The following is a 24298-nucleotide window of genomic DNA, read 5'->3' as shown; positions in this document are numbered from 1 at the left end:
AACACTGTTATATATAGATTACAAGTTCTACTTAGTCTTCAAAATATTGGTCTCTTCTATTTTTAAATCATAGCGGCCAAAACATAAACCAGTGTTTACATTATACTATCTTAGGACTCTTTGCTTCTGGTTCTTGTTTTAAAGATTCCTAATCTGGGCTGGACCTTAAGGAAATATTTCTACACCTTATTAAGCTTTTTCTCCAAATAATTTTATTTGAAAGATTTATCATGACTATGTTTTTATTTTTAATTTGTTCTCTGATACCAGTTGGCTTCGCACACAATACAAATAAAGCATTCAATAAACTAATAGGAATTGAGACCACTTTTTTTACTTTATTCTATCAATATAATATATTAAACATGTGTTCATATTCAGGAGTCTCCAAGATAATGAGAACAAAAAAATAATTGGAAAGATCAAGAAGGATATAGAAGTGTGTGTGTGTGTGTGTGTGTGTGTGTGTGTGTGTGTTTTAATTATTTGAGTAGGATAGCAAGGAAGTAGGATTTTAACTACTTAGCTACATGAGATGTAAAAGCTACCCCTCTGAAAACATGAGTCAGCTATATTTTCAGTATTTGGATTATTGATACTTGAGTTGGCTTTTACTTGCTATCTTCAGACTACTGAAAATTACTTACTTAGCACACCAGTCATTCATTTATACAGTGAACATTGAGTCCCTGCTCTGTATTAGCTACAGTTCTAGATTCTGCTGATTCAAAGATGAATAAGACACAATTTATGCCTAAAAGAGTTCCTAGCTTATTGTGGGAGAAGACAAGTAAAACCACAAGTGTATACACAATATGTGTTATCATAAAGTTATCTCTCTGGTGTCCTTTGAGGTTATACTTGAAACCTTAAAGGATGAATAAGATTTCAGCAGCTATTCAGAGTTGGAATGGGTGTTCCAAGAAGAGGGGGCAGCACATAGAAATGAGAGAAATGAGAGTGTGTGTTGCCTTGAGGAAACAGGCATTTGGTAAGTCAGAAGCATGATGTCCATGTGCAGGAAAGAACAAGTCATGGGAGCTGTGTGAGAAGGGTGAGAATATGTGGAGAAGGTAGAGGAGGGATAGACCTTCAAAATCCTTGTAAACCACAATAAGTTTGGTTTGAACTTTATCCTTCATGTGTTGGGAGAACACGGAGGCATTTTAACCAGAGTGGAGGTGTGGAAAAACGCATGTTTTTGAATGAGCCACATGGACCATGCAGTTTAGAGAGCATGGGAAGGATCAAGATGAAAGGCTTTGAGACCAGTTGTAAGACTTCTGCAATAATACAGAGAAGAGCTGCCAGGACTAGAAGATTGACCTTCAAATCTTTTTTAAATGGATCTGGAAATGTATTTTTTTTTTATTTTTATTCACAGACCCTTTCACAGATCATTGATGAGGTCCGTAGAGGTGAAGGTCAGGAAAAAACATTGTAGCCCTTATTCTAATCCTAACATATATACTTGCATACTCACTTAGAGATACATAAAGACACCCTTAAGCTTATGACAATTGATGATATTATGCAATAGCTTCTAAATGATACTGGAGAAGACTATATAATGAAATGGGAAAATACTCATGAAATTATATATATGAAAACATGTTATAAAGAACAAAGTTTGCTTTCATTTTCATTTGTATTTATACATGAGGGGAAACTGATTTGAAGGGTACAAAACTGACATAAGTAATTACCTCTAAAGAGGTAGATAAGATGGGGCTGTAGACAAAAACTTTACACATATTATTTGAAATTTTTATAAGAATATGTTCAGATATTACATTTCTATTTTAAAATAAACAATATTTTCTACTTTATTAAGGAATAGACTAAGTGTATATAAACCATAATATCAAGAGTAGTCATATTCAGAGAAGATTTGGGTTGATTTTTGTTTTCTTATTTTTGTTTTTCTCTATGTCTTGAATTTGTAATTGTATATTTATTTCTGTTGCCTTGATAGCACACAAAAAACCATTGTAAAATATGAGGCTTAGCCATTAACCCTCATGTGAAAGGATAAAAGTATAAACTATACCCAGCACAAAGCAGTCACTCAGTTAATATCAGCTGAACATTTGTAGTGACTTACCTGCAAAAGACACTGTAGAATATCATTGTGTCCTGGAAAGTCTGTCCCTAACAGTGAGCTTAAAGCTACTGCAGGGAAATGGTATTGACTCATCTTAAGAAAGAAGGGAAGTCATGACAAATCAGAGAGAATCCAACAATCAGAGTTGGAATTGGTATTTTTCCTACAAGAGCACCCGAGGGCTAAACTCATCCAGTCCCCGTAGGGCAGGAGATGTCAGGCTAACAGTCACAGCTACTTCATTTTGGAATTTTTCACCCTCCTCTGATTCTGTGTTCACCGTATAACCTAGTTTCTAATTCTAATTTGGCTTTCTGTGTGAAATTCTCTCTAAGGAGACCAGGAGACTGGGCCCCATGTGTTCTTATCTTGACTATAAATGGAGACCTGACAAAAGTCTCCCACAGTTGTGTGTGTGTGTGTGTGTGTGTGTGTCCTGGAGAGACTGAGAAAGTGATCAGATATCAAATTAAAACTCCAGATCAGCTCTGGAAGGTGGTGAATTCACCCAGGTAACATGCCCTAGGACTCCCATTGGTTGACACCTTACCTTTCCTTGGTGAACCCACCTCCACATAGGTTACCCAAAACCAAAGTGTGAGCCTGCCCTTAAAAACTTCTACAGTTTTGTATCACTAGCGAGTTTTAGCCTGCCTCTCAGAATTTTAAAATGCAAGCTTCATGTGATAATTCAGCCTTAGAAGCGCTCCCTTCAGCCTACTGTTAACTACAAGTTCTAGTAATCATCGAAACCAAGAAAACTTGACTAGGGTTTAATTATTGCATATTTTGCTCTGGCTCAAAAAACAAAATCTCTGTAGGACATTTGTAAAATCCTTTGGCACAAACATACAATAGTATTGTCGTTTGCTAAAAATAATATTAAATCTCACAAAATAATGATGGGATATACGTATATACATATAGTACTTAGGTGCAAACACAAGTTAAAACATATATACATATAGCTCCAAATAGTAATTGATCCTCATTATTTCTGTTCAGTGATGATGTAAAATTTTGTCTAGAACTGGCCTGGGTCCAGGTAGTGTTTCACTCAAATAGAGGTATTGTTCGCTCACTAGCTGTACTGTGGGTGGGTAGGATTCATAAATATGACTCTGGTACAGAAGTGGTCACATGCAGGGGTTTGTAGAAACTATTGCTGGATGACTTTGATAAGGTCAGAGGAGCAGAGTGTCAGGTAGAGTTAGGTAGAGGGGTAAAGTCTCGACCAGAGAAGACCTTAGGTATCAAATTGAAGTTACTGGGAACCCTCGCTTAGAGACTCTGAGCCTTGAGGAGCCACTGAAGTGTTTGTTTGTTTAGAGTGCCCAGCTGGATATGAAAGAATGCATAGTATCAATAGGAAATGAGCCGACATCAACTACATTAGACAACTAGTGTGATTTGTACACTAGCTTTTTAATTCTAGACCAATATGCTTCGAAAGGTTATCCTTCAACAGTTTGTGAAGAGTAATCTGAGATGCTGGTTGAAGAAGTTTCAAGCCCAAATAGAAAGGCCTTTTTTTAAAAAAAAATTTCTTTATTGATTAAGGTATTACATGTGTCCTTATCCCCCTAGTACCCCCCCAACTCATGCCCTCACCCCCCTGTTGTCTGTGTCCATTGGTTAGGTCTATATGCTAGCACATAAGTCCTTTGGTTGATCTCTCCTCCTTACCCCCAACCCTCCCCTACCTTCCCTCTGAGGTTTGATGGTCTGATTGATGCTTCTCTGTCTCTGGATCTGTTTTTGTTCATCAGTTTATGTTGTTCATTATATTCCATAAATGAGTGAGATCATATGGTATTTATCTTTCTCTGACTGGCTTATTTCACTTAGCATATTGCTCTCCGGTTCCATCCATGCTGTTGAAAATGGTAAAAACTCCTTCTTTTTTACTGCAGCATAGTATTTCACAAATCCCTTGTTCCAGGTATAGCCGCTGGAGAACTCCTGGTTTGGGTTCATGTTGATTTTTTTTTTTTTTTTTTTTTTTTGGTTTTAAAATGGGAGTCATTATTTAAATCACAAAATTAATACACTAGTTTTAAAGATTCAGATATTACAGAAGGTTAATGAAGAAAGTGAAAAGTTACCTAAATCAGACTATCAAACTTCTCTAAACATTTTCTGTTTATCCTTCCAGACTTTCTCTCTCTCTCATTCCCTCTCTCTCTCTCTCTCTCTCTCTCTCTCTCTCTCTCTCTCTCTCTCTTACATAAATGGAACATACTGCTTTCTACCCTGTCTTTCCACTTACTATATCTTGACTAGGTTTTCATGCCTTCCAGTGCATATCTTTTTTTTAGGTGACCTATATTATATTACTAGAGGCCTGGTGCACAAGATTTGTGCACTGGGGGGGCGGGGGGAGGTTCCTCAGCCCGGCCTGCACCCTCTCGCAGTCTGGGACCCCTCGCTCCTTACCGCCCGCCTACTCGCTGCTCCTTAGCACTGCCGTGGATGTGGGAGAGGCTCCTACCACTGCCGCTGCGCTCACCATTCATGAGCCCCGTTTCTGGCTAAGCAATGCTTCCCCTGTGGGAGTGCACTGACCACCAGGGGGCAGCTGCTGCATTGAGCATCTGCCCCTGGTGGTCAGTGCACATCATAGCAACCAGTTGTTCTGCCATTTGGTCGATTTGCATATTAGCCTTTTATTATATAGGATAAGGGTAATCAGTAGGCTATTTAGCTACTTCTCTATTGTAGGATTTTGATTATCCTTGTTTCTTCATTATTATTAACAACTACTATATACCAAACACACCTTTTCCATCTCTATCCTTCACCCCAGTGATTTTCAACCCCTGTGTCACAAGAAATTTTTTTTGTTGTTGGCAGTATTACAGGTGTAAGAAATAGAGAGTAAGGTAGGGATGTTGAAGAATGCTGTATTTGAGGTTAAACAATTGGGATTTTGAACTTAATTTTAGGGAAACCACTGGAATGCAAGCCCCTCGGGACATGGTTGTTTTGTCTTTTTGTTTGCTGCTATATCTGAGGTACTTAGAACAATTTCTGGAATATCATATGTGCTCAACAAACATTTATCCAGGGAATGCATAATGAATAAGAGTTTGGATTTGAAAAGCATGGCTAAATTCTAGCTTACTTAGCATTTCTAAGCCTTGCTATAAAAAATGGAAATATTGATGTCCATAACACAAATTCAATGTCACAATTAAATTTAATAACAGCTGCAAATCATTTCACAGAGGGGTTGGCACAGAACAAGTCCTTAGTCAATGAGAATTGTTATTCCTGTCGCTATTAATAATAATGTTTAGCACATCACCAGTATTTTAAATTGACACAGTGAGTGATATGCAATAGTGGTACTCTAAAGGCATTTTTATTTAGAGATTAATACTCACAATAATAAAATAAACCCATTTTCTGCTGTCAATCCTGCATTATTAGAGAGCCATATGAGTTTGAAAATGCATAGTAAAATAAACAGCAATCACACAAGCCATAGCGTCTTGGTATAATTTTGGAGTCCTCCCTTCTTCCCTCCTCCTTCCCTCCATCTCTCTCCCACCTCTCCCTTTTTTTTAGGTTTCAGAGAGCTTGGATCTTGTAGCAGCTTGTTGGAAGGGCTGAGTTCAAAGAAGGGAGAAAACGGTAACCAGCCCTCGCCAGCAGCAGTGGGGACTCTGAGAGCAGTGCCTCTGCTGCAGTGGCAGTGACCCCGGCATGTGGGACCCGGGCTGCAGGGCATTCTCATCACCTGCAATGCCAATGAGGGGCAAGTGCGGGGAGGAAGCATACACCTGCTCAGTGAATATGGCAACGGCTTGTATAGGCCTGAAAAGTTTATAGACAGAGATCAGCAGCCCTCTGGGGTGAGGAGAAGATGGTGACATGGTGGCTGTCCTGAAGAAAGCAGTTGGTTACATGAAGGCATCTACAGAGACGAAGCTAAGAAGACTGCAGTAGGTGCAGAGTGGAGCGAACAGCATAGTCTCCATCAGGACACTGGGGATAGAATCTGGGAAATTGGTGCATCATATTCTCCAGGATGTGTACAAAACCAAGAGGAAGGAGACCCAGATTATTCTTCCAGCGTTACCCATCTCAGGCACATGCAAGGTTTCTGAGAAGATATGACAAATGTCTTTTAAAATACATATTTATTTTTAATTGATTTCAGAGAGGAAGGGAGAGGGAGAGAAACATCAGTGATGAGAGAGAATCATTGATCAGCTGTCTCCTGCATGACCCACACTGGGGATCAAGCCCGCAACCCGAACATGTGCCCTGACCAGGAATGGAACCATGACCTCCTGGCTTATAGGTTGATGCTCAACCACTGAGCTCTGCCAACTGGATGAAAGGTATCTTTTAGGAACCCTGGTTTAAAGCTCCAAATAAAGGTCCATTTCACATTGTGTATAAATCTTGAAATAACAGTCACATGGATAGAGAAAGAGTTATCAAAAGATTGGCAGGAATCCTAGGAAGCCTCAATTCAGAAAACAAAGTGGATTTTACCAATCTACAGAACACCATGGTAGTAGAAATCATTAACGCTGTCTGTTGCCTGTGTGTTGTGAAAGATTACATGTTGTTCAGAAAATATAATCTTCAGGACATGGTGAGAGCACTAAGGACCTGGCACAGCTTACCCCATAGCGGGCAGCACAAGCAGGAAATGAGAAAGGTGCTAAATTGGAATCTGGTGACAGATCAAATCAAAATGACCCAGCAGAAGGAAAAAAATGACCAGCAGGTGGTACCAGAGAGTAGTGAGGAGCTGGGGTAGACAAACCAGGATCTGAGACCCAGGTAGGTGGTGAGAGAGGAGCTAAATCTGAACTTGCCAATCAAGTCACAAAGGATTTGAGTCAAATGTAAATGACCTTTCATAGGGGAAAAAAAAATCATTTGTGCTGGAAGTGAGTACAAGAAAATACTGGGCAGATTTTGCTGAATGCTGTGAAGATGAAGAATGGCTACAGAAACAAGTCTACTTATCATTTTTTATTGTGTGAACAAAGGAACAAGTTTCTGCAAGGTCCTGGAGAAAGTGTTGTTTTGTTTTGTTTTCCTTGAAAGTGACAAGATTCTTAGATTTTTTTAAGAATGGACTCTGAAGGGAGTAGCCAAAGAACATTATGCATAACCCATGGACAGAGACAACTTTGTGGTGATGGCCAGAGGGAAGGGCAGAGGGTGGGTGGAGGTGGGAAAAGGTGAGGGAGGAGGAAGGGGGATATCTGTGATAGTGTCAACAATAAAGTAAAAAAAAAAAAGAATGGAGCCTAACAGTCATGCTGCCAAAGGAACTCTTGCAATGTTTATACAGCTACTGGGGCTTGAGCATTAAGAGAGACAGTCACAACTCTCAAGCCTTAACTAAAACTCTCCTTGAAGAAGTGCAAAACCAAATTAAACAGCATTTCCCTCCGTGTGAATGGCTGGGAGAGAAATGCTTTCTCTAAATCTTCAGCCTGAGATTTTGTCTGAGAGAAGAGACAGAACCCTGGGAGTCCCAGTCTGACAGGTCTGGCTTTCCAGGAAGTAATGGTACCCTTCAACTGAGTGCTCACAGCTCACGTACCAGGAGGGGGTCCCTTGCTTTGAAAGTTTTCTCAAGGGTTCCTCCAGGGCAAGCGTACTGCAAAAAGCCAGAAGAGACAGACACCGAAGAGAGTTACAAAACAAAATGTCCAGATTATAACATTAAGGGGCTGTGAAATTAGCTTTAGGCGAGGCGTTTATTCTTAAATTATAAAACGTTTGGAAGTATTGTAAATATTAAGTCTTCCTGCACCAAAGGCTATGTTTGCTTAATGACTAGTGAGCATGGGAATCTTTTTTTTTTTTTAATCTTCCGCGAGGGATCCTGCTTGCCAAACCTGACTGGAAGGGTTTCAAAGAGAATAGACAGGGCCGTGCTAATGCAGATGAGCGGGAACTTCCTCCTGCACCTTTACATATTTAGAATGTTACCTGTTAATAGGTTGAAGTCATATTGAAAGGATGATAAGAGCATTGTAAGTATCATTTGGGGAAACACGGAGGGTAGAATTTTGGTGCCTTCATTAGACTTGCTTCAAGACAAAAATTACTTTTATTTCAATAGTGCAAGACTCTGGGATTCTGGGAGTAAAATTGGCCTGTGCTCCCAGAACACACCACTCTGTGGAACTGGGTTCCTTTTACTTTGTGAAAGAAAGCTGCTCCTCTACAGAGTTTGGTTGAGTAGTTTATTTTGAACTCCTTTTGCATTTGTTTGTATCTGGTACGAGCTGAGTGGGACCAGAGCTGTCCTTCCCCAGCTCTCACGTACTAGGTCCTGTGGAATCTGAATTCACTCAGTGAAAGATTTGTTTTCAGGTTTACCAGCTGTTTATTTTTGCGGACATTTGAACATGTTATTTTATAAATCATGAGATCCCAGGGTTAGAACTGGGTGCTTTTTTTTCTTCTTTTAATTTTAAAAAGTTATGTCAGTTTTTAAAAGTCCATCTCAGCGCAGTCGAGTAAACTTGTTTTACTCTGTGCAGGAGAGTGTTAAACGTGGTGTTTTAAAACATGTTTCTCTAAGGTTAACCATGATGTCTAAATGTTATTTTTACTTGTATTTTGCTTTTGGTACTGCCAAATATTGAGCTTGGTTTTTATGGTTCCTAATGTTTTCTGGAAAAAAAATAAATTTGTTCCCTAAAAGAAAAGAGGGGAAAAAAATAATGAAAAAGGCATACATTCAACAAACCAGTCCTCTGGGTTTTCTTATTTTGTTAAATGGCTTATCTTTCTTTTTCTTTCTTTCTTTCTTTCCTTTTTTTTTAAAAAAAAAAAAACTTCAGGTTGTATTTGAAGGGTCACAGTGGGACAGCAGGACAGCAGAGCAGCCTGGTCATACATGGCGCTGATTTCAGCACTAAAGATGCCGATAATGACAACTGTCTGTGCAAATGCGCCCTCATGCTCACAGGAGGTAAGTCCTATGAGGCCATTCTCTCCATTATGTTTTAGTGGTTTGCGGCTTGAGGTTTCTTATCTATGAGAAAGGACTATGATCTTCTGGTCAGGAAACTTAAGAGCAAGTCCCCAGAGATCATTTGTTCTGCCCACTAATTTCCCATGTGTCCTTCTGCAAGATATGCCAGCACATTTAGGCGTTTGTCTCCTCCCCCCATACCTAAGAGGGGGCGTGCTAAGCTTCATCCTGAATAAATTCTTTAGCCTCTTAAAGTCCCAGTTACTCTACCTACTCAATAATCATAATGATACCCATAGTGGAATAAACAATAATTTGATAATGCAGCATAATGGGATGAGGGGTGGGCGGGGGGAGGGGGGAATCTTGCAAAATGTTTTGCAATTGCAAAGGAGAGTTCATTGACAATTCCGTTGAAATGGAATAAGAAGAATAAAGAGGTATAGTTAAATCTAAAGTCATACAGTTAAGAACAGCTATACAGGACTTTGCATTATATGCTATTGACCTCTGCAAGATATTGGAGCTGGTGTAAGAGAGACCATTAAATAAGATTGTATCTCTGGGTAAGAAAGTTAATCCTTTTTTCAACTTCCTTTCTAGTATTTTTCCAACTCTGTGTAAAAGGAAAATTCTCAATTTGATGCTAGTGTATCTGTAACGATTCCTCTGCACTTTCTCAATAATTACCCTTCTTAGCAAAGAAAAAACTAAACTTTCTTCGCAGGCTCCTGGCCTTGCCCAGGCAATGGCACCTACCTAGAATTAAATAAAGTGATTCTGTTTTAATTATATTGAGCTTCATATCTACCTTTTATTATAGCAAGTGGTTCTGATTTTCTAGTTAAAGGAATGATATAAACGTTGCACATTAACAAGTATTCACAATATTTGATATTTAACAAATCATTGATTTAAAGAACACTATTTTTATTTTTATTAAGTATTAATAAAAGTTCTAAGCAGCTATGGCAAAAACTGCAAAGTTGATAGATGACTGACTGAAGTCTGAGAAGCACTAAGCTAACCCCCACTGGCAAATCATGAGGCTCAAGAATGTTATAGGCTCTGACAGAGAAGGAGTTGGCACCAAACAAAATTGTAAAGGAAGCTTTTTGCCCAGTGTTTCTCCTCACAGGTTTAGTGTTATTTCCTTCTCTTAATGGAATAGCTAGCACTCCCACCTTCAACTGTTCTGATTCTCTCTCTTTCATATTCTATAACAAAACACCTTTTCATTCCAGTAAAAAAAAAAAAACTGTTTAAATCTAACATTTTTCTTCCCCAAATGTGATACTATTAGCATTGTTATTACATGCTATTTTATTTGTTGTACTTCATACTTGAACTCCAAACTCAGTGACATAAGTAGGGAAAGGAATTCTAATCTCCACTTTGCACAGAAGGAAAACAAAAGTAAATTAATGCTCATCATTTCATCCTTCACATCTAGTGCAGTAGATTGTTGCACATGGGAGCTCAATAAAAAATATGGTGCATGAATGAATGAATAACCATCTTGTAACCCTTAAGTCGCTTTCAAATTTTGAAGCCAATGAAATGAATCATTAGGTTGACATTTTTCTCATCAATTAACAGAGCATAGAATTGCATGGAGAGAAGGTTTTGAAGAAGCCTTTCTACCTTCATCCCCCCACCCCCACCCCCGCCACAGTCTCCATTAATACTACAGCAAATTACATTCCATTGACCCCAACCACTCCATTTATATTAACATCTTTTCAGCATGAGACCAGCTCTAGTATTATCAATGCCAGCCCAGTATGACTCTGCCTCTATCATAACCATCTTCTTAAGCTTGAAACATGCCATTTGGCATCACATTTAACCTCCTCAAATAGTTAAAAGTCCTGTCTATGTAATCTTATGACCCCCTCCCCAAAGCAGTTGTTAGAAATTTAAAATATTTTTTAATGGTAGATTTTAGTATATGGGCTGCCAAAGTGAGCACAGACAGATTAGGTTTTAAACTTTTTTCCAGAGAGAAATTTTTTATTTTTATTACCTTCCTGATCCCATGAAGGGAATTATCAGAAACTTGATACAAAGACAGAAAGACTTTGATTGTCCACTTTTCTGCCCATTTTAATACCGAAACACACTCATTTTCTTCATGTCTATTTTTACAGATAATTTTTCTTACCAAATAAATACAACACATGAGAGACCAACAGTAAAATCTTTTGAATGTTTCCTTAGAAGAGCATCCAATATGTTCATAGTTCTGTCATAATAATGAAAACGTAGAGCAAAGTAAAGAGAATAATGCACCTCTTGGTTGTTGATGTGAAAACTTCATTGCTCAGATTTATGGTTTTATTTCTGCTTCAAATGAGTGTACTTTGTCATGTTCTTTCATCCATAATCATTCTTGGACCCGCTTCTTACTCACCAATAAACACATATGTTGGGGAGAGAAAATTTCCATTGCTTGGGCTGGAATACTCTAAGTAAATGTGTCTTTGTAACAAATGCCATTACCCTATCAAAAATCCTTTTGAAAGAATCCAGGTCTTACAAAGCTCTTCAGTCTACAAAGCTCATTTGTGGAATTTAGATAGCTCAGAGCTGGAGAGCGTAAGGATGCATGTGACAGTTCAGGTAATGTAAGTACTGCCTGGAACTTGCATCTACTTAGCTCCTCCCCATCACTCTGTTTTCTCTGTCATATTTTCTCTCAAAACCACTTTCTCATCTAATTTTTTCCTTTTAAAAAATTGAATTTGAACTTGTTGCCTATTTAAAATAGTCTCTTTTAAGCAGTGAGATTCCATACTCTTTGAAACTAATAATTTATAGTTCTCTGTCATCATCAATTAAAGCTTTTTTATCTTGTTTATGTTTTTGCTTTGTTTCTTCTAAAAGGAATTTAGGGTAAAGTAAGATTTATTGCCTACTAACTGTCCTCAATAGTTTTCTTCAAGTACATGGAGGGATTATAGTTGGAGAATGTGGTATCATTGTTTACCCTTATCTGTCCAACACTGAACAACAGGAGGTGGGCTTAATTGAAAGCAGAAGGTATTTCAGCTAGACATATGGTAGAACATTTTGATCTTTCTTCTAACATTCTAACTTCCTAATTTCTAACAATAACATAGTTTAATGAGCATGAAGGGTCAACTACTATTAGAGATTTGAGCAAGTTAGACTAGAACCCTCCTCTCTTGAGGGAGACCATCCACAGAAAAAGTAAATAAGAAATAACACAATTAAAAAAACTCTGCAAGTTCTAAGGACACAATATAACCTGTGATAGAGCTGTGGCAGGAATGGAGAAGTAACGTAGGTGGGGTATCCATGATCAAAGGTCGGAAGGATTGCCAGGGAGGATTGTGCATTTCTCGTTATGGACACCTTCACCAAAAGAGCTTAAGGCTATTTGTACGAAAGAGTTTTCTTAGGCATGTCCCTGTAATTGTGGATCCAGAAAAGATTGTCCCTTCCATGGTCTTCTGGTTCTGTGATTCCCTTATCCATGTCCTCACTATGGCTGCAGTAATAGTAATTTCAGTGCATGGGTTGTAATTCATAGTGCATGGCTGGGTGGAAAGGAGGTGTAGTTGGCTGAGAAAGCACATTTCCATCAATAGGAATAGGTACCACCGTGTGTTACCGCTCCTTTAACAGAAGCATATGTACCTCTTCCTGCCTTACCCAAAAGCCAGCCATTCTTCCATCCAATTTAAATTTTGAAAAATTTTCGTGTTTCATTACACATTTCTTATGAAATCAAACTCTATATTTTCAGTTCAAAATTTCCACACACGTTTTCTATGGATGTGACCCCTCTATTAATCATTAAATAGAGATTATTTGTCAACATAGATTTATAAGCCAGAAATAATCTGTGCTCAATGATTCCATCGACATTAGGAAAATTTGTAAGTTCTTTCCCTTTATGTAGCATATGGTGGCAAATCTGCATATTTAAGTAGTAGGTGGGATACATTTAAGATGACTCTAGGAAATAATTTTTTAGTCCCACAGGAAAGCTCCTACTGTGCCCTCCTGAGCCCAAAGAAAGGAATCTGTTTCTTATAAATGTAACATTTTACCTACTATTTAACATTAAGAAAATGAAAATGTAATCTCATTCAAAGCATGCTTTTTTTATATGAACTTATTGTATATAAAAATAAATATGCAGAGAACATCTGACTCCCAAATTATGAAAATGAGAAATTTTTATCACTAGATTGTCATATTCAAAGCAAACTTACATTCAAAGAAAATGTGGTCTGTGGTACTACATTAGCATTCTTCAAAATAAATATTTCTAAAGGTCTGTTAGAAACTACAATCACTAAAGGTTGCCAGCAAAACCAAAACATGGTATTGTTTTAAATTCTTTTTCTTACCTTACTCTTCTTTCAACACAATTTCCATATTTAGTGTATAATATAAAAGCTATGTAAAAATGTGGCCTAATCTTCTGCAGAGAGAAATCTGTTGTGGGGAAAATTTCAGTGTCTTTTCCCACGCATAAACTATGTCAGCCGGCAGACAAGTCTTGCTAAAGCTAACAAAGGATATCTCTCAGCTCAGTCCTGAAAGGGGATAAAGCCATACACATAAATTTCTTTATACACCCTAGAACTTAGCAGATGCTAACAGCTGAGAGTTGATAAATGCTTGTCTTATCTCCTATGTAATCTTGAAGAAGACAAAGAAAATGCAAGAAATTAGTAGCTTCTCTAACTGGTTGAAGTGACAAGATTTGGGGGAAAATAGGATCATCTTAGAGTTTTTAATAGCACAAGAAGGATGTGCTAAGCATTGTCAGATAACTGGTATTCCCTAGATTTTTAAGACAAAAATGTTGAAAGAAAAGATCCATGCTGATAATTTAAGGTTGACCACAAAAATCTATATTGCACTATTATGTCAAAGCAGTTTATTTGTTACATAATCTGTAAACCTATTCCACAAAAATTTACATTTCTTCAAGACAGGGACTTCATGCTATCTGCCACTGTATCCTCCTTGTCTAGCATAGTGCTAGGCACATAGTGCTCAATAAATGTTGGTTAAATGAATGAATATGTTTACCCTGAATCTGAAAGGACATAACTAAATTACAAGTAATCCTGATGAGAAGACATAAAAATAAATCAACATGGGTATGAATGTGACATTGCGTGAACTTAAAGATACATAAGTATGTATATGTGCAATATTTATATGTACACATGGAATAAAGCGATGAATATAGAAGATTGGACTAAATATTAAGAATAACTAAACCCCAGAAGACTAAATTTCTAAATTGGAAAAAATTTGACGATTAGGTTCCTGACTTCCAAATAAATTTTCACATCCTAAGTACAAAGTTTAGGACTATATTCCTGTTTTCTGGGGGAAATTTTCACTTCTTGGAAAAGAGCAAAAAGAAAAAAATCAGAAAATGTATTTCAAAGGATAAGTTTGGATAATGAACCAGAATCAATAGCTCTATAGCACAAAGCTGTTACCAAAGGTTAATAACTGACAATCAATAAGAAATAATCATTTTTGTTTGCATTTTACTCTGACAATGATATAGTGAATATTTATTGCCGTCTTGCTGTCTAACAGGCATTTTTGCATTATCCTAAGTAATTTGTATTTAATAACTTACACAATTCTTCTAAAAGGCCTTTGAATTAGGCAAGAGCTGAGATGCAGAAAAGTTAGATAATTATACAAAAGTCACAAAATTAGTGTCAGGCATAGGACTTGAACGCAACCTTCATATAAGCCATCACCTTGTCCACTCCTCCCTCTGTCTCTGTTAAAGGAATGGCGTTCAAACACAAGAATTCAACCCTATTTTGCAGCACGTTTTAATGAGGACTTGACATGAAATGAAGTCCAAGGGAGGGAAGAGACAGTAAGAGAATACCTAGAGGTTTTAAATGAATTCAAGATTACGCGCCAGGATAAATAACTTTTCATCTTTCGAACAAAAGAAAGAGAAACGGGGCGGGGGGGGAGGGGGGGGCAGGGAAGCAACATCCTTGGCCTAAAGCCAACATTGTGCACATGACTCAGCACAAGGTATTTTGTGATGATCCCACTGATAACAGTGGCACCAATCAGTTTAGTTCAGCTTCATCCTTGGTGATAAAAGAGGAACATCTTATTTTCTGTGCAAGCTCTTTTGCATACTGATGATTAGAATGCATGCATTGAAAATGAATGAATGGAACCTCTAAAAACAGATATATCTTTTTATCTTGCTATACTTGTTACCTTAGGAAAGCGTGTTGAGAGACATTTTGTTTAGATCAGAATTTGAGAGTTAGGTTTCCTGACTTTTAAATAAATTTGAACTTCCTGAATACCGAGTTTAGAATTAAATTCTGTTTTCTGGGCAAACTTTCATGGATGGGTGATAAAATACGAATTTCTACTTCAAAGATAAAAGACTTGAATGATTTTTAAAGGCCTAGGAAGCGCAAGGTAGTTATTACAAAACTAAATTTTAATGAGTTAAGTGTAAATGAATTAGAAGCATGCATCTCAGATTTCTTATTAAAATATACATGAGGTTACAGGTTATGAAGAAAAATGCTTGGCAAAGTGCATCTCAGCAGTTGCCAATTTTAAAACATTTGAGACATGTTATCAGTTGTCCCAGCAGCCGATGGAAGCTGCTTTCTTCTCTCCTTTGCTTACATCACCGAGTTCTTTCAAACTTAAAGTGCCTTTTCTAGCTTAACTTGTTTAGCATGTTGCTTATTTGTTACTCCCAGACACATAAAGAACAAAGGAAAAAGCGCATTGTCTTATTTGATCCCTGAAGCTGTGCTGGGAAAACTGTTGATCAGACATTTATAAAGCACATCTTACGAATGAAGAGCCGTGGCTGTGTGTTCTTAGAAAAGTTCCTTCAACTACCTGAGCATTGGTGCCTTTACTGTGGTACTAGCCATACTACATAAGGCTATTTGGGGAATAAAATGAGAAAGTGCATAAAAATATTTTAGCAGAGTCCTCAATATATATTAGCTGTTCAAAAATAACATTTTATATATATTCTTGACTAAAAGCTCGTAGTTATTGGTTGAAGTCAGCATCACTGTCTGGGTCTTCTCATTTCTGATTTGGTGCTCACAGGCTCCCCATTGCTACAAAAAAAAATTAATATAATAAAAACCTTTGTGTTGTCACTCCTATTTATTGTGCTAGCGCTATTATTCTCCAACCCCTCACCCACTGGCACTCCAGCCAGCGCAGGCTGTTGGCAGACACTCTCCCTGGCTGTCCGAGAGGACTTATATGTTCTCTTTCGAGTCTCTTTCTGTCCAGAGACACCCACCCTTCAGGACCCAGCTCGGTTGGTAAATGAGTGGGCCTTATGGTTCCACAAGCAGGACTTTCTGCCTCTATTTATAAGATTTTTGTTTTATTCTTTTAAATATATTTTTATTGATTTCAGAGAGGAGAGGAGGGGAGGGGAGGGGAGGGGAGGGGAGGGGAGGGGAGGGGAGGGGAGGGGAGGGGAGGGGAGGGGAGGGAGAAAGAGATAGAAACATCACTGATGAGAGAATCATTGATAGGCTGCCTCCTGCATGCCCCACACTGGGGGTCGAGCCCACAACCTGGGCATGTGCCCTGACCAGGAATTGAAGCATGAACTCTGGGTTCAACAATCAACACTCAACCACTGAGACACACCAGCCAAGCTGTTTATAAGATTTTAAAAAGCTTTGTATTAATGGCTGTCATCTCATTTTTTTAAACAGTCTATTGTCTCTTTCTTACACAAAACTATGGCCTGGCAGATGTGGCTCAGTTGCTTGAGCATCGTCCCATGCATCAAGAGGTCACCGTTTTAATTCCTTGCCAGGGCACATGCCTGGGTATCGAGCTCTATCCCCAGAAGGGGCGTGAGGAGGCAGCCAATCCACGTTCCTCTCTCATCCATGTTTCTATCTCTCTCCCTCTTCCTTCCTCTCTCTAAAAATCAGTAAAAACATGCTTTTTAAAATCAAACAAACAACAACAACAAAAAACATGGTGTATTCCTTAATGTCCGTAATTTTGTTTTACTTAATCTGACCCCTTTGTCTTCCTATTGGTTAATATTTTTTAGTTGATTCTAGATTCAAATTTTTCCCCTTTATCTTGCTGCCACTTATCCTCAGGATGGCTTTGGCAGATTATAGTCACAGAATGAGGGCTCCACATAATATTTTATTAAACATCTAACCTCCAAGATGTAGTTTTCCTGATTAAATGTTGACTCCTACTCCTAGAGAATGTTTTACTTGTTCACCTGATGATGGACAAGTAGACTGAATCAACTATAAATTTTCCCATGAGAATTATTTAACTTTCTATCAAGACTGTCCACTTCTCACCTTTATTCCTGCAAGTGTCCCTCTTGTTCACCATACCAGCTGCACTGATGTTCTCTTAGTCCCTGAGCTCAAAGCGTTCTTTCCCCTCCATGGCATTGGCAGGTGCTACCTCTGCTTACAGTAGTCCTTCCATCTTCACGTGGCTGCCTCCCTCTCATCCTTGAGGTCTCATTAAGTATCAACTTCTTCCAGGACATTGGAAAGTCAAGTAGATTTCCTGTTAGTCCCCTTTACAGCTCCCTGATGCTTCTGGGTGTTCTTCTTTCTTTGCTCGTGACTTTATTTATTTGCTTACTTTTGTCTGTTTTTCACATTAGAAGTAAGTTCCATGAGGGCAGGGACTATATTTGTCTTACTGAGTGTTGTGTGACAGCACTTAACAATAATGGCATATTGAATGAAGAAATAATGGGAAAATGAATATAATAAGCATGGATGGTTTATCAAATGTAACTTTTAGTAAACAAGGCTACTTCCGACCCTAGAGACTTTACAAGAAGACAGAGTCAAAGCCAGTCAACCTGTCAGGAAACCTGTCCTCACTTGTCAGTCATTTGTCAAGTGAACTCTGCTCAGTGCAGCGCGAAGTAGCTCAGTACCAGAGAGCCGTATAGACCAGGCCTTTCTGTTTCTTAGGTTAATGAATAAGACTCTGTGATTTGATCGTTAGGCCTTCTCACCTCAGGCCACCATTTCTCTTGTTAACTCTAACCCAGCCGTTGGTCTTCTTTCAATGTCTCTAAAATGCCATTCACCTACTACAAACATTTTCCCACTGTACTCATTAGAAACATACGCAAGATCGATTTAGTCAATACTCTCATGTATCCCTACTGTTGCTTGTCATTTTCTTAAGCTCATGTGAAATTTCCCAACCAATGTGGCCTGTGCTGTGGATTGCCAGGCTGCTGTTGCAACAGACATCTGCCTTCCCACAGTCTTCCAGGATTCTTATGACGTTCTAGAAACCAAACAAAACCACACTTTTACTCTAAGTGCCCTCATGTGGCTTGGAGGACCGGTCCATGATTTTCAGTAGTTCTCAACAATAGAGTGGCTGAATTTGCTTCAGAGACCCTGGTGGACATTTGCAAAACTATGAAAGGCTCGTTAACATGATGGAAAGAGGGCCTCAAGGTCACAGGAAAGGAGGAGAAAGTTGAAACTCCGTAGCAATCAAGTTGGGTTTCATTTTCTCCTCTGAGAGTCTTCAGGGTAAATGAATTCCCTAATATTAGAATGCCTTTTGTAACATAAATAACATATTTTTGCTAGTTGTACTTATCAGAAATATTTAAAGGAATTAATCTTAAGACAAAAGGCGGAATGTTACAGTTCCTCTTTCCTTGCCAAAGAACCTTCTTGTTCCTTGTGTTTTCATCGCCTCCACATCTATGTTGTTTTGCATGCAGTTGGTAAAACGGCACTGAATACAGCATCTCTCCCAGTTCATCAGCATACCTTACTGCTCCCCAGTATGAGCTGATAATTAATACAGCTTGTTATGTCTCTAGTATGACTTTATAAACACAACCCAGCTGTATTCATCTTCCAAAACTGAAAAATGAGAACTAGCTTTTCTCCACTTAACTTTTCTAAAGTTTCTGCAGGATGATGCTCGTGTTACAGTTAAACATCAGCTGCGCAGCTTTCTCTCTCTGTGGCTATGAGTCCCTTAGGTATAACTCTGCAATCAAAGGGAGGTCAGCTGTATCCAAGTAAAAATATGCCAGAATGTCTCTGGCATCACTTTCTCCCTGAAGATTTCAGCAGTGTTACTTCAGGAGAGGAAGAAAAAGTACTATGTTTTATCTAAAAATCTGAGAACTTAATTCATTAAAAAAATAAAGTACCGAGTTATCCTTATGGAGAGCTATGCAAGCATAGGGTCCCCATGTCACTGATCAAGTTGTTTGTTTTTCCTCTTACTAGGTTTCGAAAGAACGTGCACAATCTCAGAAAAACACTGCTACATAGGAACTACATGGCTACTACTGATGAATACTTCCCATATTGCTATTACATACAGAGAGGGCTAGAAATTCAAATTCAAGTTGAGCCTCATAGTCATTGCCCAGTGTCCAATTCATTTCAGAAGCAGCTGAGGGCCAGTTCTTGGCAGAATTATGAAACAGATGGAAAAACATCTTTCTCTCTCTGTGTTTAGATGTCAGTTGTCTAAACCTCTGAATTTCTTCACGAATAATTCATTGTCCTATTCCCGATAATAGGCGTAAGGTGGGATGCCTCTTAAGGGTATCTGCATTTTACTTGCCCTACAAATAAATCCAGGCCATTTAATGAAACCTAGAAGCTACCCATCATTCCGTGGGAAATGTGTCCCAATGGAGTGACACAGACACTTGATTCTCTGAGAGCATTCCTTTCTCTGGTTGTTCATATAATGCCTAAACCGGGTGTCATTTGAAACAGTTCTACTAAGGGCAAGCTATTTCTTGAATGCCTACTATTTGCAAGTGATCATAACAAGTATGAACACATTTCCCTCAGTTAATGCCATTAATTCCCAGTTGTTCAATTTCTTTGTAATTGTTTCTTCTTTCTTTCATTATGAACTAATTATTTTATTCAGGCTGGTGGTTTGATGCTTGTGGTCCGTCCAATCTAAACGGAATGTTCTATACAGCGGGACAAAACCTGGGCAAACTGAATGGGATAAAGTGGCATTACTTCAAAGGGCCCAGTTACTCCTTACATTCCGCAACCATGATGATCCGACCCTTGGATTTTTGAAGGCACGATCTCAGGAGCAGTTTATAAAAACAACCAAGAAATCTGGAGACGCTACCAGACGAGAAACCGCTTGAAAACTTCTGGAGCAAAACCATGTGTCCCCCTCCCGGCAACAGGCAGCAGTTCTGTGAAATCAGCCAGGTTCTTGACTGTGGAAGTGGAGCCTGTTGAGTTCACAAAGGTCTGTGCTCGGGGCGACCCTGCTCCTGTGGCTCTGCTGTCGAGGACGCCACTCACTGTCATGTTTTCAAAAGGGAAGGAACCGCTCAGCTCCCCGCGCTTCAAGCTACTACTGGATCTTACTTTGGAACTATGATAAATAGGGTTGATTGCAGGTAAAACTGAAGAAGAAGAACGTGAACCACCAACAAAAAGAATGTACATGAAGAATAGAAGCAGGCCTTTCATCATCCCGTGGAAAAGATGTGTCACACCAGTGAAATGGGGGTGTTTCTATGCACACCTACTAACAATCCGTTTAGACTATTGCACAATTTTAGTAAAAGTTCAGGAAGCACACAGCATTGCTCTCTGAGTCGGTTAAATGATAATGAATTTCAGAAGCCTAATTCCTAAGTCATACTTACTCATTGATTTCAGTTAACCCATCTTCAAGTGTAAACTCCATGTTGTTGAATCATAATGAATTGTAGTGCATGAAGGCTAACAGTGTGATGCCGGGACAGACTCTGTTACTCTTTTATTTTTTTATACAGTCCTCAGAAAAAAAAATGAACATTATCAAGTATGGACCTATATGCTAAAAAATTATCCTCCCCCCCCCCACTATAGTTTTCATTTACTTTAAAAACTGACTGATTGATATAAAAATATATTTATAGCCTGAGTAAAGTTTAACGAATGTGAAATTTATCATCAAGCTCTTAAAATAATATACGTGCATTTAATATTTCCCATGATATCCTACATGAAAGCAGTTTTTTTAGAGTGTATTAAACTGAAGTAAAACCAAGTAAACTGGAACAGTTTATTTTACAGTATTTTCTTGCATGTGTACATGTGAGTGTAACTACATTATTTTTAAATAATGATCTTCAGTTCTTCACCCTGTTATTTCATGCTAATTTAATTTTTGCTCACTAACTGAAACATGCTTTCCAAATTTACCCTGTTCCAGTTTCCATAAAAGATACACTTTGAAGTCTATGAAAAGTAAAAAAATTATATTGTATATAGCGTGTTTATATCCACAGTAAACCTAATAGCTGTTTAATCTGGAATATGCAACACTGTTCTTAATTGATGCCAATAAACACAAGTTTTCAAAGAATCTACTACACTACTTTATGAAATACATTATTTCTTCATGTTTTTCTCCCTCAGGCTCTGTTTTTTCTTAAGCAGTTTCAGATTTTTAAAATTATTAGTGATAAAAATTGGCAAAACTCTGTATTATGCATAAGGGAAATACACACAAAAATTAATCATAGTCACCTATTGAATAAAAAAATTTTGACTGCTGGTTGCTATAATTTTCTTAATGAAGATATGCCTGTGGTATAATCTATTTTAAGTGAGTTTGAAGTTACTACTATCTCTAAGTGTTCAAGTTTACAATAGTGAACAGGTGTTATCAAAACATGAGATAAGAAAATTGAAATACATATTGGGTGTCCTTTTAGAAAAATAAAAGTTTTCTTCAAAGCAACAATACCGATTTCAAACCTGGTGACTTGATCTGGTATGCCTTTATGGCTCTCTTCTATTTGAGAGAATAGAGCTATTCACATTTTTAAGAAAGTATTTTTTAAAAATTTACCATCAAGTCTTTATATGTATGCATCTGTATACAACCTTGTTTTGCCTTACACGTGCTATTTGCAGGTATTACACAGTTTTTCTATTCTTGGTGACTCCTTCATAGTACTGATTAGCCTCTCCCTCTAAAAACCTTCTTGATTGCCTTCATTTAAAAGAATGAAAGTGAGTGTTTAATTCTTTTGTGTTTCTACAGATTTTTTAAACCATTTTTTTTTATAAGAAATACTATTCCTCAAGTCATATTACAAAAATAAAATGAAATAACAAAAAAAAGCATGATATTTACTGTTTTGTTATCTGGGTTTGAGAAATGAAATATTTTTTCCAATTATTTATAATAAAGCAATATAAAATGTTTTATGATTTCATTATGTGCATTGTGTAATGCCTACATGTTTTTGGCAATTTAACATATGTATATCCTTTTCATTTAATTATTTCAGGATAAGATAATTAGGTATTAGGATATTGTCTTTAAATTTTTATTTCAATAAAACTCGTGGTTTCTATGCAAATTTCTTCACATCAATCACAATTTTATTTGATTTAAATAAAATTGAAAATAACATATTTGTGCAACCTTATATCATTTAAAATAAATATTTTAAAATCAGAGACCTATGAAGTATGGAATCACTGGGAAAAAAAAAAACAACACATACTGAATGAACTCAAGCCTCAATCTTAGAAAATCTTTGAGTCTGGGATATGATAAGAAAGCTTAGCTTCATCAGGATCGTCGATCAAAGCAATGAATCAGAGTCCCACATCTCCAATCTGCGATTATGTCCTGCCAATTATTAAATGCTGTGTTAGCATATGTCAATTGACAACAAAATCTGGGAACTCTGCCCATAGAACAATAGGATGAGTGTTGAATATGAGTTTGGTATAAAAGGCAGAGAACTCCCCACCTGTGCCTCCAGGCCTACCAGCAGTCTTACCATTTCAGTCCTTATGAGGAAGCTTCTTACCTTTCTCCTGATTCTGCCCCCATTGCCACCACATTGAACACTCTTTAACTTATACCTACATGAGTGGGAAAGAGACCCTTTCTCCTGCTACTCTCTGCTCCTGTTCACCCCGTATCCACACAAGCTTATTGTGAAAGCCAGACTTTGAAGATGTTTCTTCCTTGCTCAAAACTCTTCAGTGTTTCCTCACGGCTGCCTACGTTTGAAATAAACATGTCAGGTTAACCTCAGCCTGCATCGCCTGGTAGCTCCATTTCACCTACTTACATTCCAATCAAAATGAAGAAGCCTTGCCCTAGCTGGTTTGGCTCAGTGGATATAGCATTGGCCTGCAGATCAAAAGGTCCTGGGTTTGATTCCTGTCAAGGGCACGTACCTCCATTGCAGGCTCCTCCCCGGCTTGGGTCCTGGTAAGGGCTCGTGCAGAAGGCAACCAATCAATGTGTTTCTCTCACATTGATATTTTTCTCTGTCTTTCCCTCTCTCTTCCACTCTCTCTAAAAACCAATGGAAAAATATCCTGGGGTGGGGATTAAAAAAATAAGAAAGAAAAATAAAACGATGAAGCCTTGGTGCTAGACTGATTACAGAAAGGACTCCACCCTTCCCTTTCTCTGTACATGCCCTTGCAATGTGACTTTGCCACCCATCCCATAAACAGGTGGAGTCTGTTTCCCCATCCCATGAGGGGCTATCTTGAGATTCGCTCTTGCCGAAAAGAATGCAGGTGTACCTGTGTGTCACTTCTGAGCCTAGGTCTCAAGACCCATTCAGCTCCAACCCAGGAAAAGTGTCAGGAGAAAGAGCCCAGAGTAGCCTAAGGGAGGATTAGAGACCACCCAGTTCATCCAGCCCCCGGCTGATCCACCAGATGACCCCAGAAACATGAGTGATCTCAAATGAGATCAACTGAGCCTGGCTTAGGTTAATAGAACTGCCCAGCTAACATACATAATCGGGAGACACACTAAGGGTTGGTTTTAAGCCCTAAATTTTTGAGGTGTTATGTTAAGCATTATTATTGTAATAATAGCTAATTAATATAGATTATTACAGCCCCCCATCCACCCACCCACACATGTGAGATTCTTATGCAATCTAAGGTTTCAGAACCACTCCCTAAAATAATGTTCATCTCCTTCAGAATGGCAGGTTTCAACAGTTCTCTATGTGCATCAAAATAGTAGCTGCTTCATGACACTTTTTCTGATGCCCTCTGCTAATTGTCACCCTCCCTCCACTCACATACTCTTTACAGCTCTTAACATATTTTTGGAGCTTTGTCTTATATTCCCTACTGTTTTATCAGAGTCTGCTTCTTACTCATCTTTTAATGCCCCACAGTACTTAGTAG

General features: G+C 38.2%; 1 protein-coding gene and 1 pseudogene across 3 annotated transcripts in view; both read left to right on the top strand.

Moving 5' to 3' along the window:
• Positions 1-22515, top strand: part of ANGPT1 (angiopoietin 1) — a 243328-nt gene extending 220813 nt beyond the window's left edge. Inside the window, exons 8-9 of one of the 3 annotated variants that reach the window (XM_036338066.1) lie at positions 8932-9062; positions 20028-22515. In XM_036338066.1, the coding sequence (XP_036193959.1) occupies positions 8932-9062; positions 20028-20188 (292 nt within the window). In that variant the 3' untranslated portion in view covers positions 20189-22515. The remainder of the gene's footprint in view (positions 1-8931; positions 9063-20027) is intronic. The other 2 variants (XM_036338064.1, XM_036338065.1) reach the window with 2 other exon arrangements.
• Positions 5806-7277, top strand: LOC118670747 (annotated as a pseudogene).
• Positions 22516-24298: the final 1783 nt, after the last annotated feature.

The sequence above is a fragment of the Myotis myotis genome, unplaced genomic scaffold (genome assembly GCF_014108235.1).
Source record: "Myotis myotis isolate mMyoMyo1 unplaced genomic scaffold, mMyoMyo1.p scaffold_m19_p_16, whole genome shotgun sequence".
Classification (NCBI taxonomy): Eukaryota; Metazoa; Chordata; class Mammalia; order Chiroptera; family Vespertilionidae; genus Myotis; species Myotis myotis.
Note: the sequence above shows the minus strand (reverse complement) of the source record. Positions and strands in the feature narration are given on the sequence as shown.